The sequence below is a fragment of the Cherax quadricarinatus genome, chromosome 18, assembly GCF_038502225.1.
Source record: "Cherax quadricarinatus isolate ZL_2023a chromosome 18, ASM3850222v1, whole genome shotgun sequence".
Taxonomy (NCBI): Eukaryota; Metazoa; Arthropoda; class Malacostraca; order Decapoda; family Parastacidae; genus Cherax; species Cherax quadricarinatus.
This window is the reverse complement of record NC_091309.1, coordinates 25,050,362-25,077,198: the sequence shown is the minus strand read 5'-3', so window position 1 is coordinate 25,077,198 and position 26,837 is coordinate 25,050,362. Positions and strand designations below refer to the sequence as shown.

The 26,837-nt window shown below is 39.9% G+C and overlaps 1 protein-coding gene and 1 long non-coding RNA gene across 8 annotated transcripts in view; one reads left to right on the top strand and one right to left on the bottom strand.

Annotated features, from left to right (window-relative positions):
* Window positions 1-11,411, top strand: part of LOC138852881 (uncharacterized) — a 112,507-nt gene extending 101,096 nt beyond the window's left edge. For both annotated transcript variants that reach the window (XR_011392153.1, XR_011392154.1), the window contains exon 3: window positions 11,103-11,411. This is a non-coding gene — a long non-coding RNA (uncharacterized lncRNA). The remainder of the gene's footprint in view (window positions 1-11,102) is intronic.
* Cdep (Chondrocyte-derived ezrin-like domain containing protein) overlaps window positions 1-26,837 on the bottom strand; it is a 628,747-nt gene that overhangs the window by 36,821 nt on the left and 565,089 nt on the right. For all 6 annotated transcript variants that reach the window (XM_070086348.1, XM_070086350.1, XM_070086352.1 and 3 more), the window contains 2 exons: window positions 19,523-19,663; window positions 11,901-12,052 (listed from right to left, as the gene is read on the bottom strand). In XM_070086348.1, coding sequence (XP_069942449.1) covers window positions 11,901-12,052; window positions 19,523-19,663 — 293 coding nt within the window. The remainder of the gene's footprint in view (window positions 1-11,900; window positions 12,053-19,522; window positions 19,664-26,837) is intronic.

Genomic DNA, 26,837 nt, shown 5'->3' with positions numbered 1-26,837 from the left:
AGAGGTGAGGGCTGGAAGGGATGCTACAGGCTGTGTGTTAAAGTTCATATAGTAAAGCAGTTGCTGACAAAAAGTCAAAAAGTGATGGTAAGTCATATCAGAGCTGTCTGCAAGAAGGGAAGGTAAGGTAAGAGTGGTAGGGCGGCGGCGGCGTTGGAGATAAATCTTACGAGTTTGTTGGTAAACCAGATAATCCACAATAAAGTGAAGAACCAAAATAGGGACCCGACAAACCTCACAGAGAGGAATAGGGTGTCATCCCATGAGATACCCATAGGTAAGGCGAGTATGGCTGATGCAGAGATGGGAGAGTGCAGTCTCCCCAGTATGGCAACGGTGGTAAGAAGATGGCCATGAACCCAAAAGCGGTTTAATAGAGTAATTTGTTATGATGTATGTTCAACCACCGTTGTTGCCGCCATCGGCCATGAAGACGGGCAGAGATGGCAGTAAAATAATCCCTGAATGGAATACCTCTATAGGAAACCAGATCATGCCCCACTGACCACACAGCAGCATCCGCCTGTTCATTGCCCCACACGTGTCCAGGGACCCAACAGAAAACGATGTGTTTATTTTTGCTAGCTACATGGCACAACCACAGTTGAATACAGAGGACCAATGGCCTGTAAAGCACTGAGGGAATCTGAAATGATCACAAACACCAAAGGAGACACATGTAATACAGAGAAGTGCTATGCGGATGGCATACAACTCAGCAGTAAAATACTAGCTGAATCTCGCATGACCCCAGACAACATCGTCAGGGAACACCACAGCAAACTCAACACTGTCAGAAGATTTAGAACCATCTGTATAAACAGCGACGGCATGAGCATGCAATTGGAAGTGATCAAAAAAAAGAGAGTGAGAAGCAGTCGTAGGTAGGAGAGCTTTAGAACATGGCAGTAGGAGAGGAAGACATAAACCATCAGAACCTCCCAAGGGGGATGGGAAAAGATAGACGCTACATGAACATACAAGGAAGGTAACTGGAGAAAAGACCGGAGTGAAGACGAAGAGAAAATGGATGGAGTAAGCAGGAGTGCCAATCAAATAACAGGCTTCTTCTAATGTCTGAGACCAACTTATATGTAGAAGGAACATGAAGGTCACGAGAGCAGACAAAGTAACGAAGGCAATGAGCATCACGATGATCGGCTAAGGAAAGAACATTCACCTTAGCATAGGGGTCAACAAGGACACGAAAATGCCTTTCAGATAAGAAAGCAGCAAGAAAGGTTAGTAGATTACCGTGGAGGCCTAAGGAGTGGGTCTGGGCTAAGATGTTATACCTCCAAGTGGTGTCATATGCCTTCTCAAGATAAAAAAAAGACTGCCAGGACGGAGTGTTTATTAGCAAAGGCATTTCGCACATACATGTATAAGTGGAGCAAGGGGTCCAAAGTAGAGTGGCCCTTGCGAAAGCCATACTGGTGACGAGAAGGACTATCATGAGTCTCCAAATACCATATCAGACGTCTATTCACCAATCGTTCCATCACCTTGCAGACTACATTGGTCAGAGCAATGGGCTGATAGTGAGAGGTATCAAGCCCCAAAGTGCCTGGCTTGCAAAACGGTAGTACAATGGCAGATTTCCATTGTTGAGGGAGAACCCCTCGTGTCCAAACAAGATTGAAAAGATGCGAAAGGACTGTAAGGGGTGTAGAATGCAAATGCTGTAGCATACGGATATGAATATCATCAGGCCCAGCTGCCAATGACTGGCAAGTGGAAAGCGTAGACTCTAGCTCTAAGAGAGTAAAAGGTACTTTATATGGCTCCATCCCATTAGAAGAGAAATCCAAGGGCGATTGCTCCCTGGCAGACTTAGAAGCAAGAAACGAGGGACAGAGGTGAAGCCCTTGGGAGACACGGACAAAACAGTTCCCGATTTCCATGGCAACTTCAAGAGCTTTCAAAACATTAACACCAGCAACCCACAAAACATACTTGTGGGTTGCTGGTGAAGGTACGGAAGCTGTGTGGCAAGTATGCCACACAGATTCTGTACCTTCTTCCAAACCTCACACATAGGGGAAGTTGAGGTAATGGTAGAAATGTAGTCTTGCCAACAAGTGCGTCGCGTGTGACACAGCCAGTGACTGCCCTTGCCAGCTTAAAATACAAAAGACGCTTTGCGGTCCGATTATACTGATAATGGCCCCACACAGCACGTTTCAAACGCACTGCACGGGCACATGCAGGAAACCACCAAGGCATGTTGTATGTCTGAGAATGCCTACCTGAGGTTTGAGCAATAGAACGTGATGCTGCAGTCAAAATTAAGGTTGAAAACTGGTGCACCAGCTCATCAATAGAGGACTAAGAAGGGTCCCCGTAAAAAGCAGTAAGATGAGAACACAAGTTCCATTTGCTCGTCCAAATTGCCATAAGGGTTACGAGAAGGTTGGGAATACGTAGAAGAATAATGGGAAAGTGATCACTGTTATGCAAATCCAGAAGAACAGAACAAGTGTAATCAAGTGCAACTGATGAGGAGCAGATAGAAAGACCAATGCAAGAGAGAGAGACTGAGTGTGAGAGTCAAAATGGGTGGAAGCACCCATGTTTAAAACATGAAGAGGATTTGAAGTGAGAAGTCTCAATTGATCACCAAAGATGATGCTGAGCATTAAAATCACCTACCAAGATGGGCGGCGGCAGAGAAGAGATTAAGAACACAACATTCGAGATGGGTACAGAATGCATGGGAAGGGGAAAGATATAGAGAGCAAACTGTATACCACCTGTGCAAATAAATATGGGCTGCAGTATAATGCAGTAGAGAATGAACAAAGACCTGTTGAAATAGTATACCCACACACACAAGAAGTGCACTCTCACTAAAAGTTTCATCAGGAAAGGGATCAGAAGAATGCAGCAATGCATAGCCTAAAATGGGACGAATAACAGCTGAACCCAACATATATTGGGGAAAACTGGGAGAGCAGCACCTGGAGCTCTCCTTGATTACCCCTGAGGCCATGAATATTCCATTGTAAATAGGTCATTATTCATAAAAACTGGTATTCCAACAATGAGAAGCAATACAATTTATGGGCTAGTGGGGTCAATGAAGTCAATGTGAGGAGGCAACAGAAACCATGTAAGTAGGGAGGAATCGGAATGCTGTGTAGGAAAAGACTGCTGCGAGGGGCATAAGGAGGCGCACAGGTGTCCATCGAGGGTTTCGTGTCTGCAATATAGTCGGAGATTGTGTCAAGTGTTTCAGCAGACAAAGGTGATGTTGATACCATGACTTCAGAGAGAGGTGAGAGAGAGCAGGTAGAGATCGGGGAGACTATGGAGGGAACCAAAGAGGTCTGAGAGGGGAGGGGAGTATGAACCTGGAGAGATGTGCCGGCAGGGACAGAAGAGACTTGCGGTGGAACAAGAGAGGAAGGAGGCTGGGGGGAAGAACAGGAGAATAGGAGGCCACACAAGGTGGGTGAACCTCCACCTTCATGTGAGAGTTAGAAAGGGGGTGAGAACTAGGCACCAAGGCCGAAAAGGATGACTGTTGGGAATTGTAAGCACCGGAGAAATGCAAAGAGACTTCGGCTTAGGAGACGGGGTCAGCTTTGCAGGCACGAAGAAGGTGCAGGTGTGCGGGGCCTCGCAGATTGAGAAACTAGTGAGCGAGAAGATGAAGTAGAAGTAGGAAGAGGTAAGGAGGTGGGGGTTTCAGAGGGTAAATCCACAAAAGAATTAAGAGACCAGGGTAACCCCAGAAGATACGGCAACAGAGGAGCTGGTAGGCAGGGGTACCGCCAAGGTTGGAGGTCTCCTAGCTACCCAAGAATAAGGAACACGAGGAAGATTCCCCTGCAAGCGGAACCAAGAGAGAGCCATAGCATAAGAAAGACCTTCGTTCTCCTAAAGACAACGAATTTCATGTTCATTAAGATAGACCTGACATCGGCAGGAAAAAGAAGGGCGAGTTTCATTGCAATTAAAACAAGTGGGGGAAGACTGCAAGATGTATCGGCATGATCTGCAGCACCGCAGACTGGGCACTCTGCCGCAGAACTGCATTATTTAACTGGATGCACGAAGCGCCAACAATTTTGAAACTGGTGGAGCACAGGGACCACTTTACGAACCCCTAGGCAATGTCCCGCAATATAAACGGAGGACAGGAGTTCACGATAGTCAAAGGTTAAGCAGGCGATGTTACTGGGAAAGCACCTCCATCTGTGAGCAGGCAGGACATATGTATCCACTTTGGGAATCAAAAGGTCCTGAAGGGCTAATAGCTTTAAAGTATCGTCACTGCAAGACAAACTCACACTGTACAACGGAATGCGGTAAGACCACCGTACTGCTGCAAGAATTGAGAGTAGCATGCTTGTGAACTGTGATAGGAATGTTATCAGTGGAAGTAAGATGGGAAAGATCATGAGCTTGGCCCGTGTTCTGAACTGTAATGATGCATGCACTGCTCCGAAGAGCACGAAAGGATATATTTTGGCCAACATGTCATAAAAGAGCTTTATCGATACTATGGTTTGAAAGATAATCAGCTGGAGATGTCGGTTGCAAGGAAAAGAATTTGGTCCACTGTGTACTTGTAAACATAGTGCAAAAAGGAAGTGGATGTTGTGCAGGTCGTTTCTGGGTGGAATAAGCAGAAATCGAAAGACCATCGTCAGCAAATGGTTTGGAACATTTAGGCATAAGACAGTGGGTGGACCGACCTGAGGCAGGTGGGTGATCCGAAAACCATCACACAGTATCTGAGGAAGCCAGATGCATAGTTAAAGAAGTGCATGGGACAAAGGCACTAGAAGAAATGGGCAGAGCCTTGGTACCTGGAGCAGGTGACAAAGCATCACCAGCAGAAGGTACAGGGGTATGGGAAAAGTCTGGAGAATGGTCCAATAATGAAGCTGGGTCAGAACAGGATGTGGTAACACAAAGGGGCCTGGGAGAAGGAGGGGGGTCATGGAACAAAGACTCCATGATGGTGGCACTTCTTTCTTACTGTTATTTTAAGAAAAAAAAAGAAGAAAGAGGGACAGCAGAGGGACAGTTACTAGAAGCCATGAAAGGGCCGTAAGTTCCTCCCTTCATCCAAGAAGACCTTGAAACCACCAACAGTGCAGATGCAGCATGGAACCGGTGCCGTACCCTACCCTCCATGCCAGTAAACCAGCGTTCTGGGATAGCAACTTCACATTCACTGAGCCTCCTTGGCGGACAAGAGAGAGGACGGTTGGATACCCACCATAAAGCATACCTCCCTTGGCTGCCACCTCCCAGAACCAACAGGCAGCCTCCGGAGATACACCCATCACCTGCAGGACACCCCATCCCACCTCCTGGAAATCCAGGAAGGGAGCAGGGCACCTCCAGATGATCCAGATTCCATGACAAACTACACCACTCCCGAGGGAGCCCATGGAGTGGGATGAACCCTGGCATGCTTCCCCCTATCTAAAAACCATAATGCTAGAGGGGAGGACCCCAAAGGCTACATACAGGATGGGGAAAAGGAAGGGTTTTGAGGGAGGATGAAAAGGTAAAGGGGGAAGGGGTGGGGAGGATGGGATAGGGAAGGGAGGATTGGGGGGTAATTAGGTTCAGTCTGAGGAAGGAGACCAAAAGGTCTAATTCCTCAGACCAAAAGCCTCTTCACCATGCCAAGGTGTGTTAAATGATGGTGAAGGTGTTTCTTTCTTTTTTGGGCCACCCTGGCTTGGTGAGAGACAGCCAACATGTTAAAAAAAAAAATACAAATACTGATAAACTCAAAACAATGAGTTTGCTACACAAAAATTTTCAAAGTGTAACATATGTTCATCTCACATGTATATACATATTTTAATATTAAATATTTTGTAGTACAGTATTAGATTTACTTTAAGAACATGTGAAGCATATGACAATGTCTTCATTGTGTCTGACCTAAGATTACACCATGAAACCATTCAGCAACTGTTGTTGAACCACTAACTGAGACAAGTGTAAGAAAACTAATACACATCACCACTCAACATTACCTAATGTACTGGTGTAATTATACAGTAGACCATCAAATCAAGCATGTGTTACTTTCCTGAAAATCAGTGTAGTCTAAGCATTAAGTAGTCTGAAGAAAATATAGAATGAATAGCATTATGTTCATCAGACTTCCAAAAATAATGTAACACTAATCAAATGGTGAAAGAGGCCAGATCTAGGTATGTACACAGAGGTACTGACTATGGTTTTGACTCCCAGCAATGTTGGGAGATTTCTATTTTATACATAAGTCTTAAATACACATTTGAATAGCCTGTGCAACTTTTATTTTGTATGGTCTGTGCATGAGGGGCCAATAATGTCAAGTTTAGTAGAACAAAATATAACCCACACTGTTTCTCAAAGCAAAGCCAGAGTCAGCAGGAAGTTAACATGTCTCCACCTCCATTTTCAGATACTGATGCTATCTTGATCATATGAAAATATAACAGTAGTAACAGTTAACAAGAGACCTGCCCACACATCTCATTTAATAATAATAATAATCTTTCAACGCACCAGCCATATCCCACTGAGGCGGGGTGGCCCAAAAGGAAACAAACACAAAAGTTTTGCCTTTTAAATTTAGTAATATATACAGGAGAAGGGATTACTAGCCCCTTGCTCCCGGCATTTTAGTCGCCTCTTACAACACGCATGGCTTACGGAGGAAGAATTCTGTTCCACTTCCCCATGGAGATAAGAGGAAATAGACAAGAACAAGAACTAGAAAGAAAATAGAAGAAAACCCAGAGGGGTATGTATATATATGCTTGTACATGTATGTGTAGTGTGACCTAAGTGTAAGTAGAAGTAGCAAGACATACCTGAAATCTTGCATGTTTATGAAACAGAAAAATGGATGCCAGCAATCCTACCATCATGAAAAACAATTACAGGCTTTCGTTTTACACTCACTTGGCAGGATGGTAGTACCTCCCTGGGTGACTGCTGTCTACCAACCTACTACCTATGAATAATAATAATAATAATAATAATAATAAAAAAATAATAATAAATAAAATAATAATGAATATGTGTAAAGGTAGAAAGTTGAAAGTGAACATAGAAAAGAGTAAGGTGATGAGAGTATTAAATGATTTAGATAAAGAAAAATTGGATATCAAATTGGGGAGTAGTAGTATGGAAGAAGTGAATGTTTTCAGATATTTGGGAGTTGACGTGTCAGCGGATGGATTTATGAAGGATGAGGTTAATCAAAGAAATGATGAAGGAAGAAAGGTGAGTGGTGCATTGAGGTATATGTGGAGGCAAAAAATGTTATCTATGGAGGCAAAGAAGGGAATGTATGAAAGTATAGTAGTACCAACACTCTTATATGGGTGTGAAGCTTGGGTTGTAAATGCTGCAGCAAGGAGGCGGTTGGAGGCAGTGGAGATGTCCTGTCTAAGAGCAATGTGTGGTGTAAATACACCTACCATCCAACTTACGACCAAGCTTGGTTCCGACCAACTGGTCGTAAGTCAAAATGGACGTAAGTTGAACCTTTGAAAATTGCCGACATACTGGGTAGGGCATAATGTCAAACCTTTCCTATATAAACTACCTACATAGTACTGTAATGTAATGTACAATCATTATTTCATAATTTTTATCATAATTTACTTCTATTGTTATATTTTAATTATTTATGTACTGTATATAATGTATACATGGTAGTGAACTGTATTGTAAATTTTACATTGCATACAGTATCATATATTACTGTTATCTTTATGTATTGTCGACACAGTGGAATGGGAGAATACCACTGGTAGTGTCATCCTGCCAGAATGTCCTATAACCTATACCCTAAGTAAAGAGAAACAACTCTGGAACATGTGTAATACGTAGCTGGCTGGCCGGGTGGGTGGGAGGGTGGCTGGGTGGGTGGTTGGCTGACTGAATGTGTCTTTCTATCTCTCTCTCATTCCTTGATGTTGGTAAGGAGCTCTTGATTTAGGGAATTGGATCTGTGCTCCAATTCCCCGAATTAAGCCTGAATGCCTTCCACATCCCCCCCCAGGTGCTGTATAATCCTCCGGGTTTAGCGCTTCCCCCTTGATTATAATAATAATATCTCTCTCTCTCTCTCACTTAAGTAAAGTTATCATACATAGTATAAATTACCTAGGATAACCTAAAAAATCCAGACAAAGTGCTATACAGTGGATCTGTGCTCCAGTGCCCTAAATTAATAATAATATTAATAATTATTATTATTACAATAATACATGTGTACTAATATTAATAATAATACTATTATTAAACTATAATATAATAATCATGTCCACTCATTACTTACCTTAAAATATCTGTAGTCTTAATGTAGAGTGAGAGGCGAGTAAACAAGATTAAATGAATAAACGAGAGAGAATGAGAGGGTAGAAGTTTCATGAGTTATGTAAACAAACGTTGTTGTTGCTGTTACCAGCCCAGACACGAATGGTTTCTGTTCACTCCGTCAAGCCGACCAGAAAAACATCTCATATTTGTTATGTTTATATGTTATGTAGCATGTTTATTATATAATTTTGAAAAAAAATCATAGATGGATTAAGCAAAATGTCTATATCAACGTTTTATACACATTTAATGCGCCTCAGTGATTATTATTGTGCTATTATCATTATTAATATGGCATTTTCAAGACCAATTACACTCTTAATGAGTGGCTCTGAGACAGACAGAAAGACAGACACACACAGGGAGACAGATACAGACAGACACAGATATACAGGCAGACAGATACAGACAGGTTTATGTGCAACACTGAAAACAAATAGAGAGTTGGAGAGTAAGAGCCTTTCTTGCCACAATCTCCAGTGCAAGATTCAGACTTCATCTTAGGGGCCATGGTGAAATTTACTGTCCAGTTAGTATAGTTAATACAGTATGATGCTGCAGATAGGGTAGGGTTACTCAAACTGATTCTGCCTGCATGATGCATTGCCGCCGCAAGTATTGTCAAATATTGTACAGTGGTGTGCATCAGCCAGCCCAGCCCAGCTGCCAGATGCATGGTCGTAAGTCGAGTGGACGTATGTCGAGCAGGTCGTAAGTCGGATGGTAGGTGTATTATGCAGAAAATTCGGAGTGTGGAAATTAGGAGAAGTTGTGTAGTTAATAAAAGTATTAGAGGGTTTGTTGAGGTGGTTTGGTCATTTAGAGAGAATGGATCAAAGTAGAATGACATGGAGAGCGTATAAATCTGTAGGGGAAGGAAGGCGGGGGAGGGGTTAAAGGTGGTGGTGTGGGCGAGGGGTTTGGACTTCCAGCAAGCGTGCGTGAGTGTGTTAGATAGGAGTGAATGGAGACAAAGGGTATTTGGGACCTGATGATCTGTTTGAGTGTGAGCAGGGTAATATTTAGTGAAGGGATTCAGGAAAACCGGTTATTTTATATAACCGGACTTGAGTCCTGGAAATGGGAAGTACAGTGCCTGCACTCTAAAGGAGGGGTTTGGGATATTGGCAGTTTGGAGAGATATATTGTGTATTTTTATACGTATATACTTCTGGGCACCTCTGCAAAAACAGTGATCATGTGTGAGTGAGGTGAAAGTGTTGAATGATGATGAAAGTATTTTCTTTTTGGGGATTTTCTTTCTCTTTGGGTCACCCTGCCTCATGGGAGATGGCCGACTTGGAAAAAAAAAAAATAATAATGATTTTTATTTTGACATGATATATAGTTGTACAAAATAATACAATAGCTGGGTGTACATGCCAAAAGCCCCTTCGTATGCAGAGCATTGTGGGCAAACTTAAAATTAACTGAAGATTAGGAAGGCAATAACAGATTATTATTTGGATATTGGATATCTGAGTACAGTACTTACAGTTTTAAATTTAGTTTATAGAAATTACATAAGAAAGGAGGAACACTGCAGGAGGCCTGCTGGCCCATACTAGGCAGGTCCTTTACAATTCATCCCACTAACAAAACATTTGCCCAACCCAATTTTCAATGCCACCCAAGAAATAAGCTCTGATGTGAAAGTCCCACTCAAATCCAACCCCTCCCACTCATGTACTTATCCAACCTAGATTTGAAACTACCCAAAGTCCCAGCCTCAATAACCCAACTAGGTAGACTGTTCCACTCATCAACTACCCTATTTCCAAACCAATACTTTCCTATGTCCTTTCTAAATCTAAACTTATCTAATTTAAATCCATTACTGCGGGTTCTCTCTTGGAGAGACATCCTCAAGACCTTATTAATATCCCCTTTATTAATACCTATCTTCCACTTATACACTTCGATCAGGTCTCCCCTCATTCTTCGTCTAACAAGTGAATGTAACTTAAGTCTCTTCAATCTTTCTTCATAAGGAAGATTTCTAATGCTATGTATTAATTTAGTCATCCTACGCTGAATGTTTTCTAACGAATTTATGTCCATTTTGTAATACGGAGACCAGAACTGAGCTGCATAATCTAGGTGAGGCCTTACTAATGATGTATAAAGCTGCAGTATGACCTCTGGACTTCTGTTGCTTACACTTCTTGATATAAATTCCAGTAATCTATTTGCCTTATTACGTACGCTTAGGCATTGCTGTCTTGGTTTAAGGTTGCTGCTCACCATAACCCCCAAGTCCTTTAAAATTACAGATCGTGTTTGCATTAATTTATAATATGGTAATATCTCTATGGAACAGCCAAATAAACATTGCTTTACCTTACTTAGTAAGGTGTTGGTTAATCTCTACAAAATACAATTTGCTGGATATTCAGGGTGATATGGTTTTGCATCAGTGACAATGCTCACTCAAACTTCATTTACACTTATTCACTCTTTATTATCAAAAATTAACCTTTTCAACAATTGTAGGAATACAGTTTTAGTAGATGCATGACTGTTAATGACACAGAAATGTGTAATTAAGATAGTGTATGATACTGAGTTAATAATCAATATAATCTGCTAAACTTTTATATTTCTTATAAGATGTACTGAATATTCTCTTTAAACCTTTTGTGTAAGTGTTGTATATAAATTATGAGTGCATAAGTTATATAAATTTGGAAAACTAGTTAGGTAAGAATAATACTGTCTAGTGGAAATGACTTGCTCTCACTTAACAGGGGTCCCAGGAGGCAGGCTCAGGGAGGCACCACTCATGGACAAGCAGCTGGGGAAGTCACCATGATGCCCAGTAAGCAGACAGAGAAAATCTACACAGGAACTACACTAACTTCACACATTACTTAATTTTTTGAACTTTTGGCATACAATTCTTTCCCTTATACTAATATTTTTCACTACAACAACTTTGCACTCTAACTGATGATCTACTGTACTCAAATTAGTAAAATGATTTTATTAAAAAATGTGGCAAATATATATAATTTTCCTTGCTAAATTAAATCTAGAGTTCATTTATTGAACTTGAATACCCCAAATCTCTAAATTCTCATTAATAATTCTTTTAACAAGGCCTGGCCTGACAAAAATAAAAAAAAAAGTTTAACACATGGGTCATGTCCCACTGAGGTAGGGTTTCCCAAAGAAGCACAAGTACATTCATCATCATTCATTCAACTGCTATCTCGCTAGAAGAGCACTGAAAAAAAATTCAGATCCTTTTCTTTTTACAGGTCTACTTCACTACAATATTACCCAACATTAACTAAGCATATTCATGAGATGAGACAAGTCCCTCCAGTAACACACACTCATAAAATTATGGAACAGCATATAACCTTTATTACCACAGTACAAGCAATACCACTGATAACATCTCTTCCTTTCTAAAGTTCATTCACACTGTTTGCCTATAAATAATGAAGCATCATTGTCTCCAGCATTCATTTAGCATAGTCATGATATCCACACAGGTTGCTCCTAATAATGTAAACCAATAACAGAGTTTTAGTACTTACCTGTTACCCCCATAGATAGTAAAACAATTAGTAGCTCCCATGCGGCTCTCTGTTTCCTCAACCATCACACCTCGGAGGGGCAGCTGACCATGCACTTTGAACTGTAGTACTGGTGTAGTAGTCCGGTTCGTGTACAGCAGCACATCATTAAACTTTACGTAAAATAATAAAGTCTGTGAGACAAATATTTCAAAATATAATGAATAAAATTATCAATGTCAACATCAAAATGCAAGAGAAAAGTAAGTCTAGTCTAGTAATGTTGAGGAAGCCACATTATCCAAATTATCAGATGCTACAAACACTAACTTAGAACAACTGAATGGCTAGCAAGAAACTTAGTGAAACATTATGATGCCAAAATGTTAAACTCTAAAATGAACAGCAAAACAATATTAAATAAATTATAAAATATGTTTTACAAGAAGATAGAAAACGTGTGTAACAATACACTTATTGCTATTTAACCCTTCCATTGTTCAGATCCCCAATCTGAAACTTGTCCACAGCATCCAAGAATTTTCAAACAATTTTTATTTTTTCTTATGAAATAGTAAAGAACCTTTTGCTGAAGGTATATCAAAAAGTCTAGGTAGTAGGTTGGTAGACAGCAACCACCCAGGGAGGTACTACCGTCCTGCCAAGTGAGTGTAAAATGAAATCGTAATTGTTTTACATGATGGTAGGATTGCTGGTGTCTTTTTTCTGTCTCTTAAACATGCAAGATTTCAGGTATGTCTTGCTACTTAGGTCACACTAAACATACATGTACAAGCATATATATATATATACACCCCTCTGGGTTTTCTTCTATTTTCTTTCTAGGCCTTGTTCTTGTTTATTTCCTCTTATCTCCACGAGGAAGTGGAACAGAATTCTTCCTTCGTAAGCCATGAGTGTTGTAAGAGGCGGCTAAAATGCCGGGAGCAAAGGCCTAGTAACCCCTTCTCCTGTATAAATTACTAAATTTAAAGAGAGAAACTTTAGTTTTTCTTTTTGGGCTGCCCTGCCTTGGTGGGATATGGCCGGTTTGTTAAAAAAAAAAAAATAATATATGAAATAACGAATAATTGATGAAGTTATGATTCTACGAATTTTGCTGTGTCAGTGATATTTACACATTGGCAATTTTGCCCACTTTGAGTCCTTTGTTAGCCCAATTACACTGTCCCAGTAGACCAAATTCTTAGCAATTTTGTTAGTATGTCTTCCATTTTATCAAATGAGAACAAGGAACCACCCAATCAATTATTTCAACTACCCAATAAAGTGATCAGAAATTGGAAATTTGGCAAATTTCACACAAATTTCAAAATAGGGTCCAGAATAAACAATGCAGGCATTCCTGGCACTAAAATAACATTTGCTCTGTTCAGTGGTTACGTTCCCAGGCTTTACATATGAATTCCATATTGATTTATTATTCACACGAAGAATTTTTATTCACATAAATATAGAAGATTTACTGTCATGCAATATTGTAATAATTGTCTAAATAATATCAGAGCATTCGTGAATGCATATTAGACCCACCAGTTGGACACGTATTGGATGAGCTATGCGATTTGTTTACTTTTGAATGTCAGCAAATATCAAACATTTCAAAATCATCTCTATTTGTGTAATATATCTTCCATTCTGTCAAATGAGATCAAGAAACTGAGAATACAATGGTACCCTGAGTTTCATACAGTTTCCAACTTGAGCAATTATGTAAGTGTATTATTGTAAGTGCTTTTCTAAGTGTATTTTTGGGGGTCTGAAATGGACTAATCTAATATACATTATTCCTTATGGGCACAAATTTGTTCAGTAACAGCACTTGAACAGCCTTCTGGAATGAATTATGTAAAAAACTCAGGGTACCACTGTACAACTATAAAAACTATACAAAAATACACCACAAAGTCGCTATTTCAAACCATAAACATCCGTGTTTTTTTTCTCGTCACTGTGTGCTGCAGGATTTTTTTTTTTATATATGGCTCACACTTACTGCATAGACCCATTCTCTCATATCTAGGCCCAAATTTACCACTGAGTGAGCTGAGCTCATGGTATAGTACTACAGCAATAACAGTGACCTTAAAGCCTTAGTATTGTGGCACAGCCAATGAAAGGGTTAATGATTTTCGGTATTTTCTTTCAAACACATTCCATGATTTAACGCACATTTATAGTAGCCAAAGATAAAAACAAAAGAAAAAAAAAAGAAAAGGAACCACAGACAGAATATGGAATATATAGATATAATAAGGATATCAAAAAATTCAGAAATCTAAATGTGTACTTTCAAACTTATGTTTTTGCTTTTACACTGTTTACCTAAATAATCTTCATTTTGTTTGATGTTTTTAACTGCAGCATACTGTGAAGCTATTGATTAAACAAAATTTTGACCAAATACAAATCAAAATACTGCACAGTACACTCATGTGAATATCTAAATTTCAGCCTTATTCATTCATTCCTAAAATAATTTCTGACTTTTTTTATTATAAACTTTTCTGCCTACCAAAGTCTCCTTTTATGTAACCCATTAAATGTCCTGTTTGGACATCCGAATATTTTGAAAAAAAAAAAAATTAAATTAAAGAGGGCAATTTTCTGTGTAGTTACCGAGATGTAAGACCACGAAGTTGGTGCTGGATGCTCACCTGATTGGAACATGGAGTCCTGCCGCTTGCAGAAGTGTTGCCGATGTACCTTCTTTTTCTCATTTTTAAATTATTTTATATAATTTTTATGTTCTGATAATTACAATTTATAGTAGTTCTTGTGATTTCATAGCCAATCTTTGTTCTGACACTAATATTTGGCACTGAAATTGTACTCAAATTGTCACACACACACTGACAGATCAACATTTACACCTGCCTTGGTCATTTACTATTGTCTATGAATATATACAAAGTATTTATAGGTCCCAGCAATGTTTTAGACACACTGGAGTATATATGAAACTCCTTGAAGCATGGTGTTAAGATGAGTGCTACTAAATTGCTGACAGGGTAAGCAGTGGAGTGACACCTGATGATCGTGCACTGCTGCATGGAACCCAGGCTTTACTTGTTTTCACTGTTACACATAAACATGTCTGTCTCTCTAGCTATGTCTGCTTATCTTTCTGTCTGCCTGTGTCTGTCTGTCTACCTGTGTCTTTTTGTCTGCCTGTGTGTCTCTGTCTGCCTGTGTGTGTGTGTCTTTCTGTCTGCTTGTCTCTCTTATCTCGGAGTTGCTCATGAACCAACTGGTATTACACACGATGACATCCGATTCCTGAACAAGTGAAAATGTGTATTACTTGCTAGTTGCCAGTCATGCTTATTATGCATTATATTGTCTACAAGCACAGTATAGCACTTTGGATTTTTTGGGTTATCCTAGATAATTTATACTATGTATAATTGTATTTATGTATATGTACCTGTGAGACAGAGATAGAAAGAGACAGACAGAGATAGATACAGACAGACAGACAGACGGAGGTAGAGACAGCCAGCCAGTCACCGGCAGGTCAGCCGCCAGCCAACCAGCCTGCCAAACACGTATTACATGTTCCAGAATTATTTCTTTTTACTTAGGGCATAGGTTACAGGGCATTCTGGCAGGATGATACTACCAGTGATACCAAAATTGAAAGGGTGTTGCACATGGGTTATTATCGAGTTTTTTTATATTTCCATGACCACTTGTGGCCACATCCACCTCAAAGCCACTAAACTATCATCAACATCACTTTCCTCTTAAAAGGGGAGTGTTAATACGACATGACAACAGTGAATCCTTGGTGTTTGCCGCACTTGCTGTAGCTGGCGCTCAATTGAACTGGTGATCCTACAAGGTACCAAGTGGTCCTAGATTTTTTTAATACTGCACACACTGAGTGTTAAGATCCGTTCTATGCTGACCAGGCATCTCAGGCCAATTGTGCCAAATTTGGAGACAGAAAAAATAAAACGTAATCTACATTTGGAGTGCTAGCGGTAAGAATGGACAGTTAAGGGGTTCAATAATACTAAAATATTAACCCTTTGAGGGTCCGTGTCGTAGATCTATGGCTATACGTTGAGGGTCCAAACCATAGATCTACACCATGAGCTCAGCTCACTCTGATAAGCTGAGAGCAGTAAATTTGGGCCTAGATGAGAGAATACATCTACGTGATATGTGTGCACCACATAAAACAAATCCTGCAGCACACAGTGCATGAGAGAAAAACTGAGACTAGTGTTTTTTCGTATGTTTTTATAGTTATATTTGCGATTTCTTGGTCTCATTTGATAGAATGGAAGATATATTATAGAAAGAGAGATGATTTTGATTGGTTTTAGTAATGGAAATGGGTTGAAACTGAGCTCAAAATCGCAGAAATGCTAAAATTTTGCCGATGTTCAAGAGTAAACAAATGATCCCACACGTCTAATACGCGCCAGCTGGTGGGTCTAATATACATTCACATATGTGGTGATATTATTTATACAATTATAACAGTATTGCATAACAGTAAATCTTCTATTTTTTGGCTTGAATAAAAATTCATTATGTGAATAAAAAATTAAATGGAATTCATTTGTAAAGCCGGAAAAAGTAACTAATGAACAAAGGAAATGTTAGTTTAGTGCCAGGAGTGCCTGCATTCTTTATTCTGGACCCTATTTTGAAATTAGAATATTTTGAACTTTGCATTAAATTGGCCAAATTACCAATTTCCGATCACTTTATTTTGTAGCTGAAACAGTTGACTTGGCGATTTCTTGTGCTCAGTCGATAGAATAGAAGTAATACTAGTGAAATAGCTAAGAATTTGGTCGACTGGAATAATATAATTGGCCTAAAATGGGAGTCAAAGTCGGCAAAATCATTGATGCGTAAATATTGCTGACACATCAAAATTCGTGAGAGCATAATTTCATCAATTTTCCATCAAATTTCGTACTTTTTGTTTTATTACCTTCAGAAAAAAATTCTCTACCATTTCATAAGAAAAAATAACAAAATTATTTTTTGAAAATTCTTGGACACTGGTGCACACTTTGAAATTTGGCCTCTGGACCCTGAAAGGGTTAAAAATGCCAGGAGCAAGGGGCTAGTAACCCCTTCTCCTAGGAGTAGTATAAATTTTTAGGTCATCCTGCCTTGGAGGGATATGGCCTGTTGAAAAAACTCTCACAAGCAGATATATAGGGTTCGGTGTAAGGATTTTCAGTTGTTGACAGCCTATTACACAGCACATATCGATGCAGTAAATAACACCGAGGCAGGGTGACCAAAAAAAAAAGAGAAGAAAAAGTTTTTCTTCTTTTTAAATTTAGTAATGTATACTGTAGAAGGGATTACTAGCCTCTTGCTCCCAACATTTTAATCACCTCTTATGACATGCATATCTTACAGAGGAAGGATTATTCTCCACTTCCCAAGAAGTAAATAATAATTATACTATAATTATCCCCATCACTCAGTAAATTTTTCTACTCTTTTTTTTAACAAACCAGCCATATTCCACCAAGGCAGGACAACCTAAAACAAAAAATGCAAGTTTTTTTTTTTAAATTTAGCAATTTATACAGGATAAGGAGTTACGAGCCCCTTGCTCCCAGCCATTTTTCTATTTATGCTTTCCAATATTTTCATTACATTTCCTTCTATCTCTGAATTGTTCTCAAACATTCTATCTCAAACTTTACTTCCATCATCAATCAAGCTAGGATCACCGAACAGCATAAATGTATAATTATTACTACAGTGAAAATAGTAGATGAAGCCCACAATGAATGTAATTCATTGTCATTGAATCTCTAGTCTTTCATCTCTAACTTTTCAAAGCTTACTGTTCCACCTACAATATATATGATGCTATCACATTACTATTTAATTTGTGTTTTTCCACTACACAGCCCAACTTTTGTTAAAAGTCAGGAAACATCTTTCTAAACATTAATTCCATTAGTCTCAAAATTTAATTAATATAAAACTCGAGTAATGCTCTTTCAAGTATGCCCCCTCTCAAACCAGGGCTACAAAAAAAATAGGTTGTCCCTTGCACTTTAGGATATCCTTCAACCATCTACGAAGTGATTAACACACATTCTTCAGGGTTTCATGGGGTAAATTCTCCCATGACTCAGAGAGAGCAACATCCAACAGTGGGAGTAGGCTGATACCCTTACCCTAGATCTCTATCACAGGTCAGAGATTTTTATGGGGGCTCAAGTATGGAATTTCCTGGCCAGTCATCAGAGTAGCATACCTCACAGTCACAGGGCCACTAAACAAGATTTAGCTGTGTAGCAAAGAGCACTGTTTTACATAAAAATCTTTGCATCACATTGTGTGAAAGATTTTGGCAAATGATCACAGAGTAATTCCAGGTACATTATTACAGTTAAAGTTAGTGGGAATTTTTTTTAAGGCTTCCCTGGACATGCTTTTGGTGTAGGCATTCATCATCACTGTTCTCAAGGAAGTGGCACAACCAGGTCCTCACTGAATGCTCATGCAGGTTGATGGCATTCTTCTATGTCCCTCACTTGATGGCCTACCTTATGTAATCCAATGATCTGTGCAAATTGTCTTATGTCACCAATTTATTCCTGCCCATATTAATTTGCCTATAGCCAGATATGTCCAACAAACTCGGCACTCAAGACCAAAAGACACTGGGAAACCAATGACACATTTGTCCATCACACAAGCCTAGAAGGTACTTAGGATACAGCCAGCAGCCTTAGGGAATCTTGAGATTTCCTGCTGTGAATTGCCAGGTCAACACCAAAACACCTAACAGGGTAGAATATTACTTTCAACATTAAAATATGCTAGGTGGAAGCCAAATGATATACTTTAATGACAAGCACTGTACAGCAACTCCTCACTTAACGACGGAGTTCCGTTCCTAAGACCACGTTGGTAAACGGATACTTCACATGCTATAATGGTAAGGGGTTTGTGTCAACCATCTTTGATATTGTTTTAATGTCACCTTTGCACCATTTATAACATTTCTGGTATATTTTTATATGTTTATATAATAGTGTACTGTATATCGTAATAAACAGAATATTGGAAATCAGCTCTAATATACATTATTTATGCACACTGGTCTAATATACATTATTTATGCATATACTTGTCAGAGTCATCTGAGTCATCGGTCAACGAGTACATCACTAAGTGAGGCGAGGCTGTATATACTGTACATCAAATTACAATAAAAATTTTGTTAGGCACTTATAATGAATGGAAGATCACCTTAAAGATAGTGAGAGAGATTATTAAATAACCAGGGAAAACAATGAAAGAAGAGAAATAAATAAAGGGCAAAGCTTTAATAATGAGCCAAATAAATATGAAAGAAAAAAAAAAGAGAAAATGCCCAAACTGGCTAGCAAAGATTTTACTAAAATATAAAGTTGCATAAAGAGAAACTTTCATTTTTCTTTTTAGGTCACCCTGCCTTGGTGGGACATGGCTGGTTTGTTAAAAAAAAAAAAAAAAAAAAAAAAAAAAAAAAAAAAAAAAAAAAAAAAAAAAAAAAAAAAAAAAAAAAAAAAAAACTATCAACCAATTCTGGTATTTATAAAAAATTGCATTATCTCAAGTGACATTATCTATCTACCTACCAGGAAGAACATTCGTTGCTGGTAGCCTTTACGGGAGAGCTTTTGTAAACAGCCTTCTCTTAAAAATTCCCGACCAGGCTGTATCAAATTGTCAATTCCAATTAGGTCCCGTTGTAACTCAACCAGCTTGACCAAATTCTCCTGAATGTAAAAAATTACAAATAGAAATTTACTACGTATCATATAAAGTAGAAGGAATATATTATAGATGCTGAACTGTACTTATTTGTCAATATAAATACAATCACACACACACACACACACACACACACACACACACACACACACACACACACACACACACACACACACACACACACACTCTCAACACACACACACACTCAACTCACACACTCAACCCACACGCACACACTCAACACACACACACACTCAACACACACACACACTCAACACACACACACACTCAACACACACACACACTCAACACACACACACACTCAACACACACACACACACACACACACACTCAACACACACACACACACTCAACACACACACACACACTCACACACACACACACACACTCAACACACACACACACACTCAACACACACACACTCAACACACACACACTCACACACACACACACACACACACACACACACACACACACACACACACACACACACACACACACACTCAGGTGCAAATACTGCTAAATGACCTCGATACCTCAAAGGCGAGGGGTCTGGACAACATCTCCCCGTGGGTCCTTAGAGAAGGAGCAGGGCCGCTGTGCGTGCCACTTACCATAATCTTCAATACATCCCTTGAAACTGGGCAACTACCTTGTCAGCATAGTTGCTGATCCCCTACATGTGTTGTATAGCTTATCTGTGTTTCATAGTACCATCCATATGTTTTATATACATGACCCCTTTGCTGGGGCCTAGTGATTGTTTGTATGACGTCACGGGATGTGGCATGAGTGCGTGGGACGTGCTACCTCACTCTCAGTCCACGCATAGGTCTACCAGGCAACACACGGCAGGTTGGGCTCCCCTTTCTCACATTCTGCAATATATTGTTACCATCCAACAAGTGTGTATATCTTCAACCCTCCTTATCTCCTTTCGAACCCCTGAGGTCCCCATTTTTAAGAAAGGAGACAGAAACGCGGCACTAAACTACAAACCAGTGTCTCTGACGTGTATAGTATGCAAAGTCATGGAAAAGATAATCAGGAGGAGAGTGGTGGAGCACCTGGAACAAAACACGATTATTAACAACAACCAGCACGGATTCATGGAAGGCAAATCCCATGTCACAAACCTTCTGGAGTTTTATTACAAGGTAACAGAAGTAAGAAATGAGAGAGGTGGGTTGATTGCATTTTCCTGGACTGCAGGAAGGCCCTCAACACAGTTCCTCACAGGAGATTAGTGCAGAAGCTGGAGGATCAGGCACGTATAACAGGAGGGGCACTGCAATGGATCAGAGAATACCTGACAGGGAGGCAACAACGGGTCATGGTACGTGATGAGGTATCACAGTGGGCTCCTGTGACAAGCGGGGTACCACATGGGTCAGTCCTAGGACCAGTGCTATTTTTGATACAGTAGACCCCCACCTTACAATATTAATCCGTTCATGAGAGCTCATCATAAGACGAAATTATTGTATGGCGAATTAATTTTCCCCATAAGAAATAATGGAAATCAAATTAATCTGTGCAAGACACCACAAAGTATGAAAAAAAAAAACTTAAGAAGACATGCACAATCAATACTCTACTAAGAATACAATACATAACACTTACCTATATTGAAGATCTGGTGATGATTGATGGGATGGGAGGAGGGGAGTGTGTGGAAGTTGTTATTGTTTAGAAGGGGAATCCCCTTCCATTAGAACTTGAGGTAGCAAGTCCTTTTCCGGGGTTACTTCCCTTCTTCTTTTAATGCCACTAGGACCAGCTTGAGAGTCACTGGACCTCTGTCACACAACAAATCTGTACATAGAGGTCTGTACTTCCTTAAAATGGGCCACAACATTGTCATTGTAATAGTCACCAGCATGGCTTGCAGTAGCTGTGTTAGGGTGATTTTCATCCATAAAGGTTTGCACTTCAACCCACTTTGCACACATTTCCTTAATTTTTGAAGTAGGCACAAAGGATTCCACAACTGGCATAGGCTTCTCAGGGTTAGCCCCAAACCCTTCAAAATCTTAATTTCCATATTAATTCTCACCCTTTTTACCACAGGGTTGGCACTAGAAGCTTTCTTGGGGCCCATGGTGACTTATTTTGCAGCTGCAATCACTAAAAATACTGTGATAATATGAAATGTACCAAATGTATGTGTGGATGCGACTGCACTGGCTGGCTTGTAAACACTGACACCCACAGGGCAGCTGAGGCCACGTGTGGGACCCGTCCCGGACGAATCGCATGAGGCGAGTTTTTTAGTGTGAGGCGAGGCAAAAATTTTTGCGTTCAAATGTATCGTATGGCGGATTTAACGTAACGCGATGCCATCGTAAGGCAGGGGTCCACTGTATATGTGAATGACATGGTAGAAGGGATAGACTCTGAAGTGTCCCTGTTCGCAGATGATGTGAAGCTAATGAGAAGGATTAAATCGGATGAGGATCAGGCAGGATTACAAAGAGACCTAGACAGGCCGGACACGTGGTCCAGCAACTGGCTTCTCGATTTCAACCCTGCCAAATGCAAAGTCATGAAGATTGGAGAAGGGCAAAGAAGATTGCAGACAGAGTATAGACTAGGTGGACAAAGGCTGCAAACCTCACTCAAGTAGAAAGATCTTGGGGTGACTATAACACTGAGCACGTCTCCTGAGGCATACATCAACCAGAAAACGGCTGCAGCATATGGGTGCCTGGCAAACCTGAAAATAGCGTTCCGATATCTTTGTAAGGAATCGTTCAAGACACTGTACACTGTGTACGTCAGGCCCATACTGGAGTATGCAGCACCAGTTTGGAACCCACACCTGGTCAAGCACGTCAAGAAATTAGAGAAGTACAAAGGTTTGTAACAAGGCTAGTTCCGGAGCTCAGGGGAATGTCCTATGAAGAAAGGTTGAGGGAAATCGGACTGACGACACTGGAGGACTGGAGGGTCAGGGGAGACATGATAACGTACAAAATAATGTGTGGAATAGACAAGGTGGACAGAGACAGGATGTTCCAGAGATGGAACACAGAAACAAGGGGTCACAACTGGAAGCTGAAAACTCAGACAAGTCACAGGGATGTTAGGAAGTACTTCTTCAGTCACAGAGTAGTCAGGAAGTGGAATAGCCTAGCAAGTGACGTAGTGGAGGCAGGAACCATACATAGCTTTAAGAGGAGGTATGACATAGCTCAGGAAGCAGAGAGAGGACCTAGTAGCGATCAGTGAAGAGGCGGGGCCAGGAGCCGAGTCTCGACCCCTGCAACCACAATTAGGTGAGTACACACACACACACACGCTCACACACACACAGGGCTGGATTAAGAAGTCTCCGGGCCCTAGGCTATTCAGATTGGCGGGGCCCCTTTGAGTTACGGGTAAGTGAAGCAACCCCTTCCAGCTTGGGGGGGGGGGCGGTGTGAGCCTGTTTAAGGTCTAATTAAATACATTCTGGCTATTTAGATTAAATTTAATAGGGAAAGCACATCAAGACAACCAAAACCATTTACCAACAGCCATTATAACTATCTTGTTAAATCATGCATTTTAAAGAGAATAAACTCAAGACAGCATAGTATTACTAGATTAGGCTATTAAAGTAGTGACATCATGTACCTATTATATTCAGCATAACCACTACAGCACTATTATTCCCTTTATAAATCACTGACCATTATTGTTATCATTGCATCATGCATAAGACTATCAAATCATATAAACTCAAGAAAGTAAAGAATTGTTTATATTCACAGGCACTTCTTAAATAAACTTTTTTCTGGATTTCATATTGGCAAAATCATCAATTATATTCTGAAAATCAATATTTCTTGTTAGATCAGACTCAATGGTCAACAAGGCTAGGTTACACAATTTGTCTTGGCTCATTGTTGAACGGAGCTGGTTTTTCACTCTTTTCAAAACAGAAAATGAACGTTCTCTTTCACAGTTAGTAGCTGGAAGTGTTAGGTAAAGGCGATACACTATGTCAACATTAGGGAAGGTTTCTGAGATACCGGCATTTCTTAAATGTTTCAAAGCAGCTGAGGGTGCACATTTTTCAGGTGGAGCTTTAATCTGATTCATATACCCAGAAAAATGAACTATTTCTTCAACAAATGTGTCCTGAACATCTGCTGAAAGGTGTTGTTGCAACTTTAATGCAGCTTCTCTCAATTCTGCATCTGGCATAGTAGTAATTTTGAACAGAAATCCAAACTTGTCATTGAGATTCTGGTAGATTTCTTTTCTTTTCACCAATTCTGTAATCAGTGAATCCAGAATGACGAAGTATGTAGCTGTCTTACATTTTTGCCTTGGTAGCAACAAAATTTCATTGTCTGGCTCTTCAAAATTGCGTTTCCTCTTCCTTGACCGCTGATGATCAGCCCGGTAACTTTAGTCTTTCACCAGCAGTTTAGCTTTCTCTTCAAACATTTCAAAAGCTTCATCATTGCGAAGTGAGCTTACAAATTCCACTAAGCCTGCATAGAGGTTAGCACAAGTAGCCATTTCAATTTCAATTTTCTGAAGTGTCTTGTTCGTGGCATTTAACCATTCCAGTATACAGTCCCAAAGCACACAGAGTAAGACCAATTCAAAATCTTCCAATTTTGATGCTAAGCTGGCTGCTTCACTTCTTGTAGTTGCTGTCTGGTCTTCATCCTCTGCTATTTGGATCAAAACAGAACGTATTTCAGCAAAGCTGTCTTTCAAAGCATGTGTTGCATCATGCTGCACTGACCACCTTGTTGCTGATAATGATTTGATGACATCTCCATGAATGGTTGACTTGAGTATACTCCACCGATGCGTTGAAGCAGAGAAAAAATTAAAGAGTGCTTGTAAAAGTCCAAAAAATGAAACTGCAGCGACACAACACTCCGCAGCACATGACCCAACAAGACTAGGAGAATGTGCTGAGCAGGGCACATATTCAGCAAGTGGGTTGATTTGCTTGATACGGGCTTGCAATCCATATTTACCCGACATGTTACTTGCATTGTCGTAGCTCTGGCCACGGCAATCCATAATAGAGAGATCATGTTCAAGCAGAGTATCCAGTACTACATTCATCATTGTTTCTCCATCATGGCCTGAAAGAAGAATGAATTTTATAAAGCTCTATACAGGCTTACCACTGGAGTCGACAAAGCGAACAATGAATGTCAATTGATCTGTATGTGAAATATCTGGTGTTGAATCTACACTTATTGCAAAGTATTTTGCAGTTGTCACAGCTGCTATGATGTTTTTGAGGACCTTCTTAGTCATCAGTTCAATAAATTCATTGCATATAGTAGATGACATGTAAGATACAGTGCCTCTTCCTGCATTCCCAAGGCATGACACATGATTTGCTAAGAATGGATTGAATTGTGCTAACAGTTCTATGATCCCTAGGAAATTGCCATTGTTTTCCGAACCAAAAACCTCATTTTCTCCACGGAAAGCAAGTCCTCTTAGAGCTAAGAATTTTACAACAGCAACAACTCTTTCTAGAACTTTTCTCCAATAAGTGCGCTCTTTTTCAGTTTGATTTTCCAAATGAGAATCCAATAAGCCTTTTTTCTGTGCACGAAATACACTGGCTAAAATGCAGCTCCTGTGAGTGGTGCTGTTTTCATGTTCCTCGAAACGCTTGGAATTTTTCCAGTCATTGAACCCCTGTGTGAAGGTATTTTCTTTGGTAGAAAATAGCTTGCATGCTGAACAGTACACTTTTCCTGAGCTTTCAGAGTATACCATCCATGATCTTTTCACAATTTCTGAATTTGAAAGCTTCCTATAAAACATAGATGACTTTAAACAACGACGACTTCCATCATCATAAATCCTTGCTGATTTCCTAAAGTCAATGTTCAGAGTTTGACTGAAGTTTTCTGCAATGAAAGCATTACGTAGAGAATCTGAGATTACATTTGGCCATGAGGCAGGATCTTTTAAGACAAATCCTGTGGATGAAATGTCCATTGAGACATTGAGAGGAGACACAAAAGAAGTAGATGCTGGCTGAGAAATAATGGAGGGAGGGCTTCCTGTATGATCTGACGTATCTGCAGATTCAACTGTACTGGTAACATCAGAAACTGTTTTCGTAAGCATGTCTGTGATCTTTCTTTTTCTGTTCTTCTTCTTGAATTTTCTTCTTTCTTTTCTGTGACCCACTCACATAAGAACGACCAATATCACGTTCACGAGATGCCATAATGAGGATGTATCACTGTCTGTAATCATGCAAATACAAATTTTTCATTATCAATTATTATTAATTTTTTAATTATTATTAATTTTTTTTTCTGTCAATTGGGGGGATATGGCCCTTGTAGCCCCCTTTCCTCTGGCTGCGCATCTAAAAATTCAAAACGTTACCAGAAAGGAGTCATATACAGAACTTTTACCATAGATTAGGTTAGTGATTTGGGCTACGAATATTTTACTAATTCATCCTCCTTGATCTCCAATTTACTTAAACAGAAATCATACCGAGTCCAAGAACAATGCACAATGGTATTTATATTACCATTTTCATAATTAAACTAATCATTATGTTTTGCATGATATATGGCCTACCACCATAGATAAGGACATGAGAATTAAAGAATGAAGGGACAATTTTCAGTTTCACCCAACCAACGATTTTCTGATGTGGCTTATGTGTTTCTGGGGAAATATGTAGTAAATTAATTGATGTTCTACATCACTTCCGTCGCAACTTGAAAACTAAGCATTTGCGACGGAAGTGATGTAGAACATCAATCAATTGAGATCTGTTATTGAAATGATAAAGACTTAGACAGGACAAAGTGCTTTTAAAACCTACAAACGGAATGTGGAGAAATTTTCTCCAGGAGGGGGGTATCAGCCCCCTTCAGCCCCTTCACCCCCTCTCAGCCCTGAGGGGCCCAGCCCTCTCAGAAGGGGCAAGCGTCTTGTTTACTGCTACAGTGAGTAATTGATCACAGATGCCGTACGAGTATGCGACGTGGTCAAGTGACCACTGCTCCTTGCAGTCCTGTGTTGCAAAGTGTAGCTTAATAAAAGACAGTTCATCTCTTACTTTAGCAGGACAATTAAGGAAAATCCTGCTCCCACTTTATTACCATGGTAAAGATAGTGGACGTTGTTGTCTATGCTTAAGACAGCAAGAAACAAGCA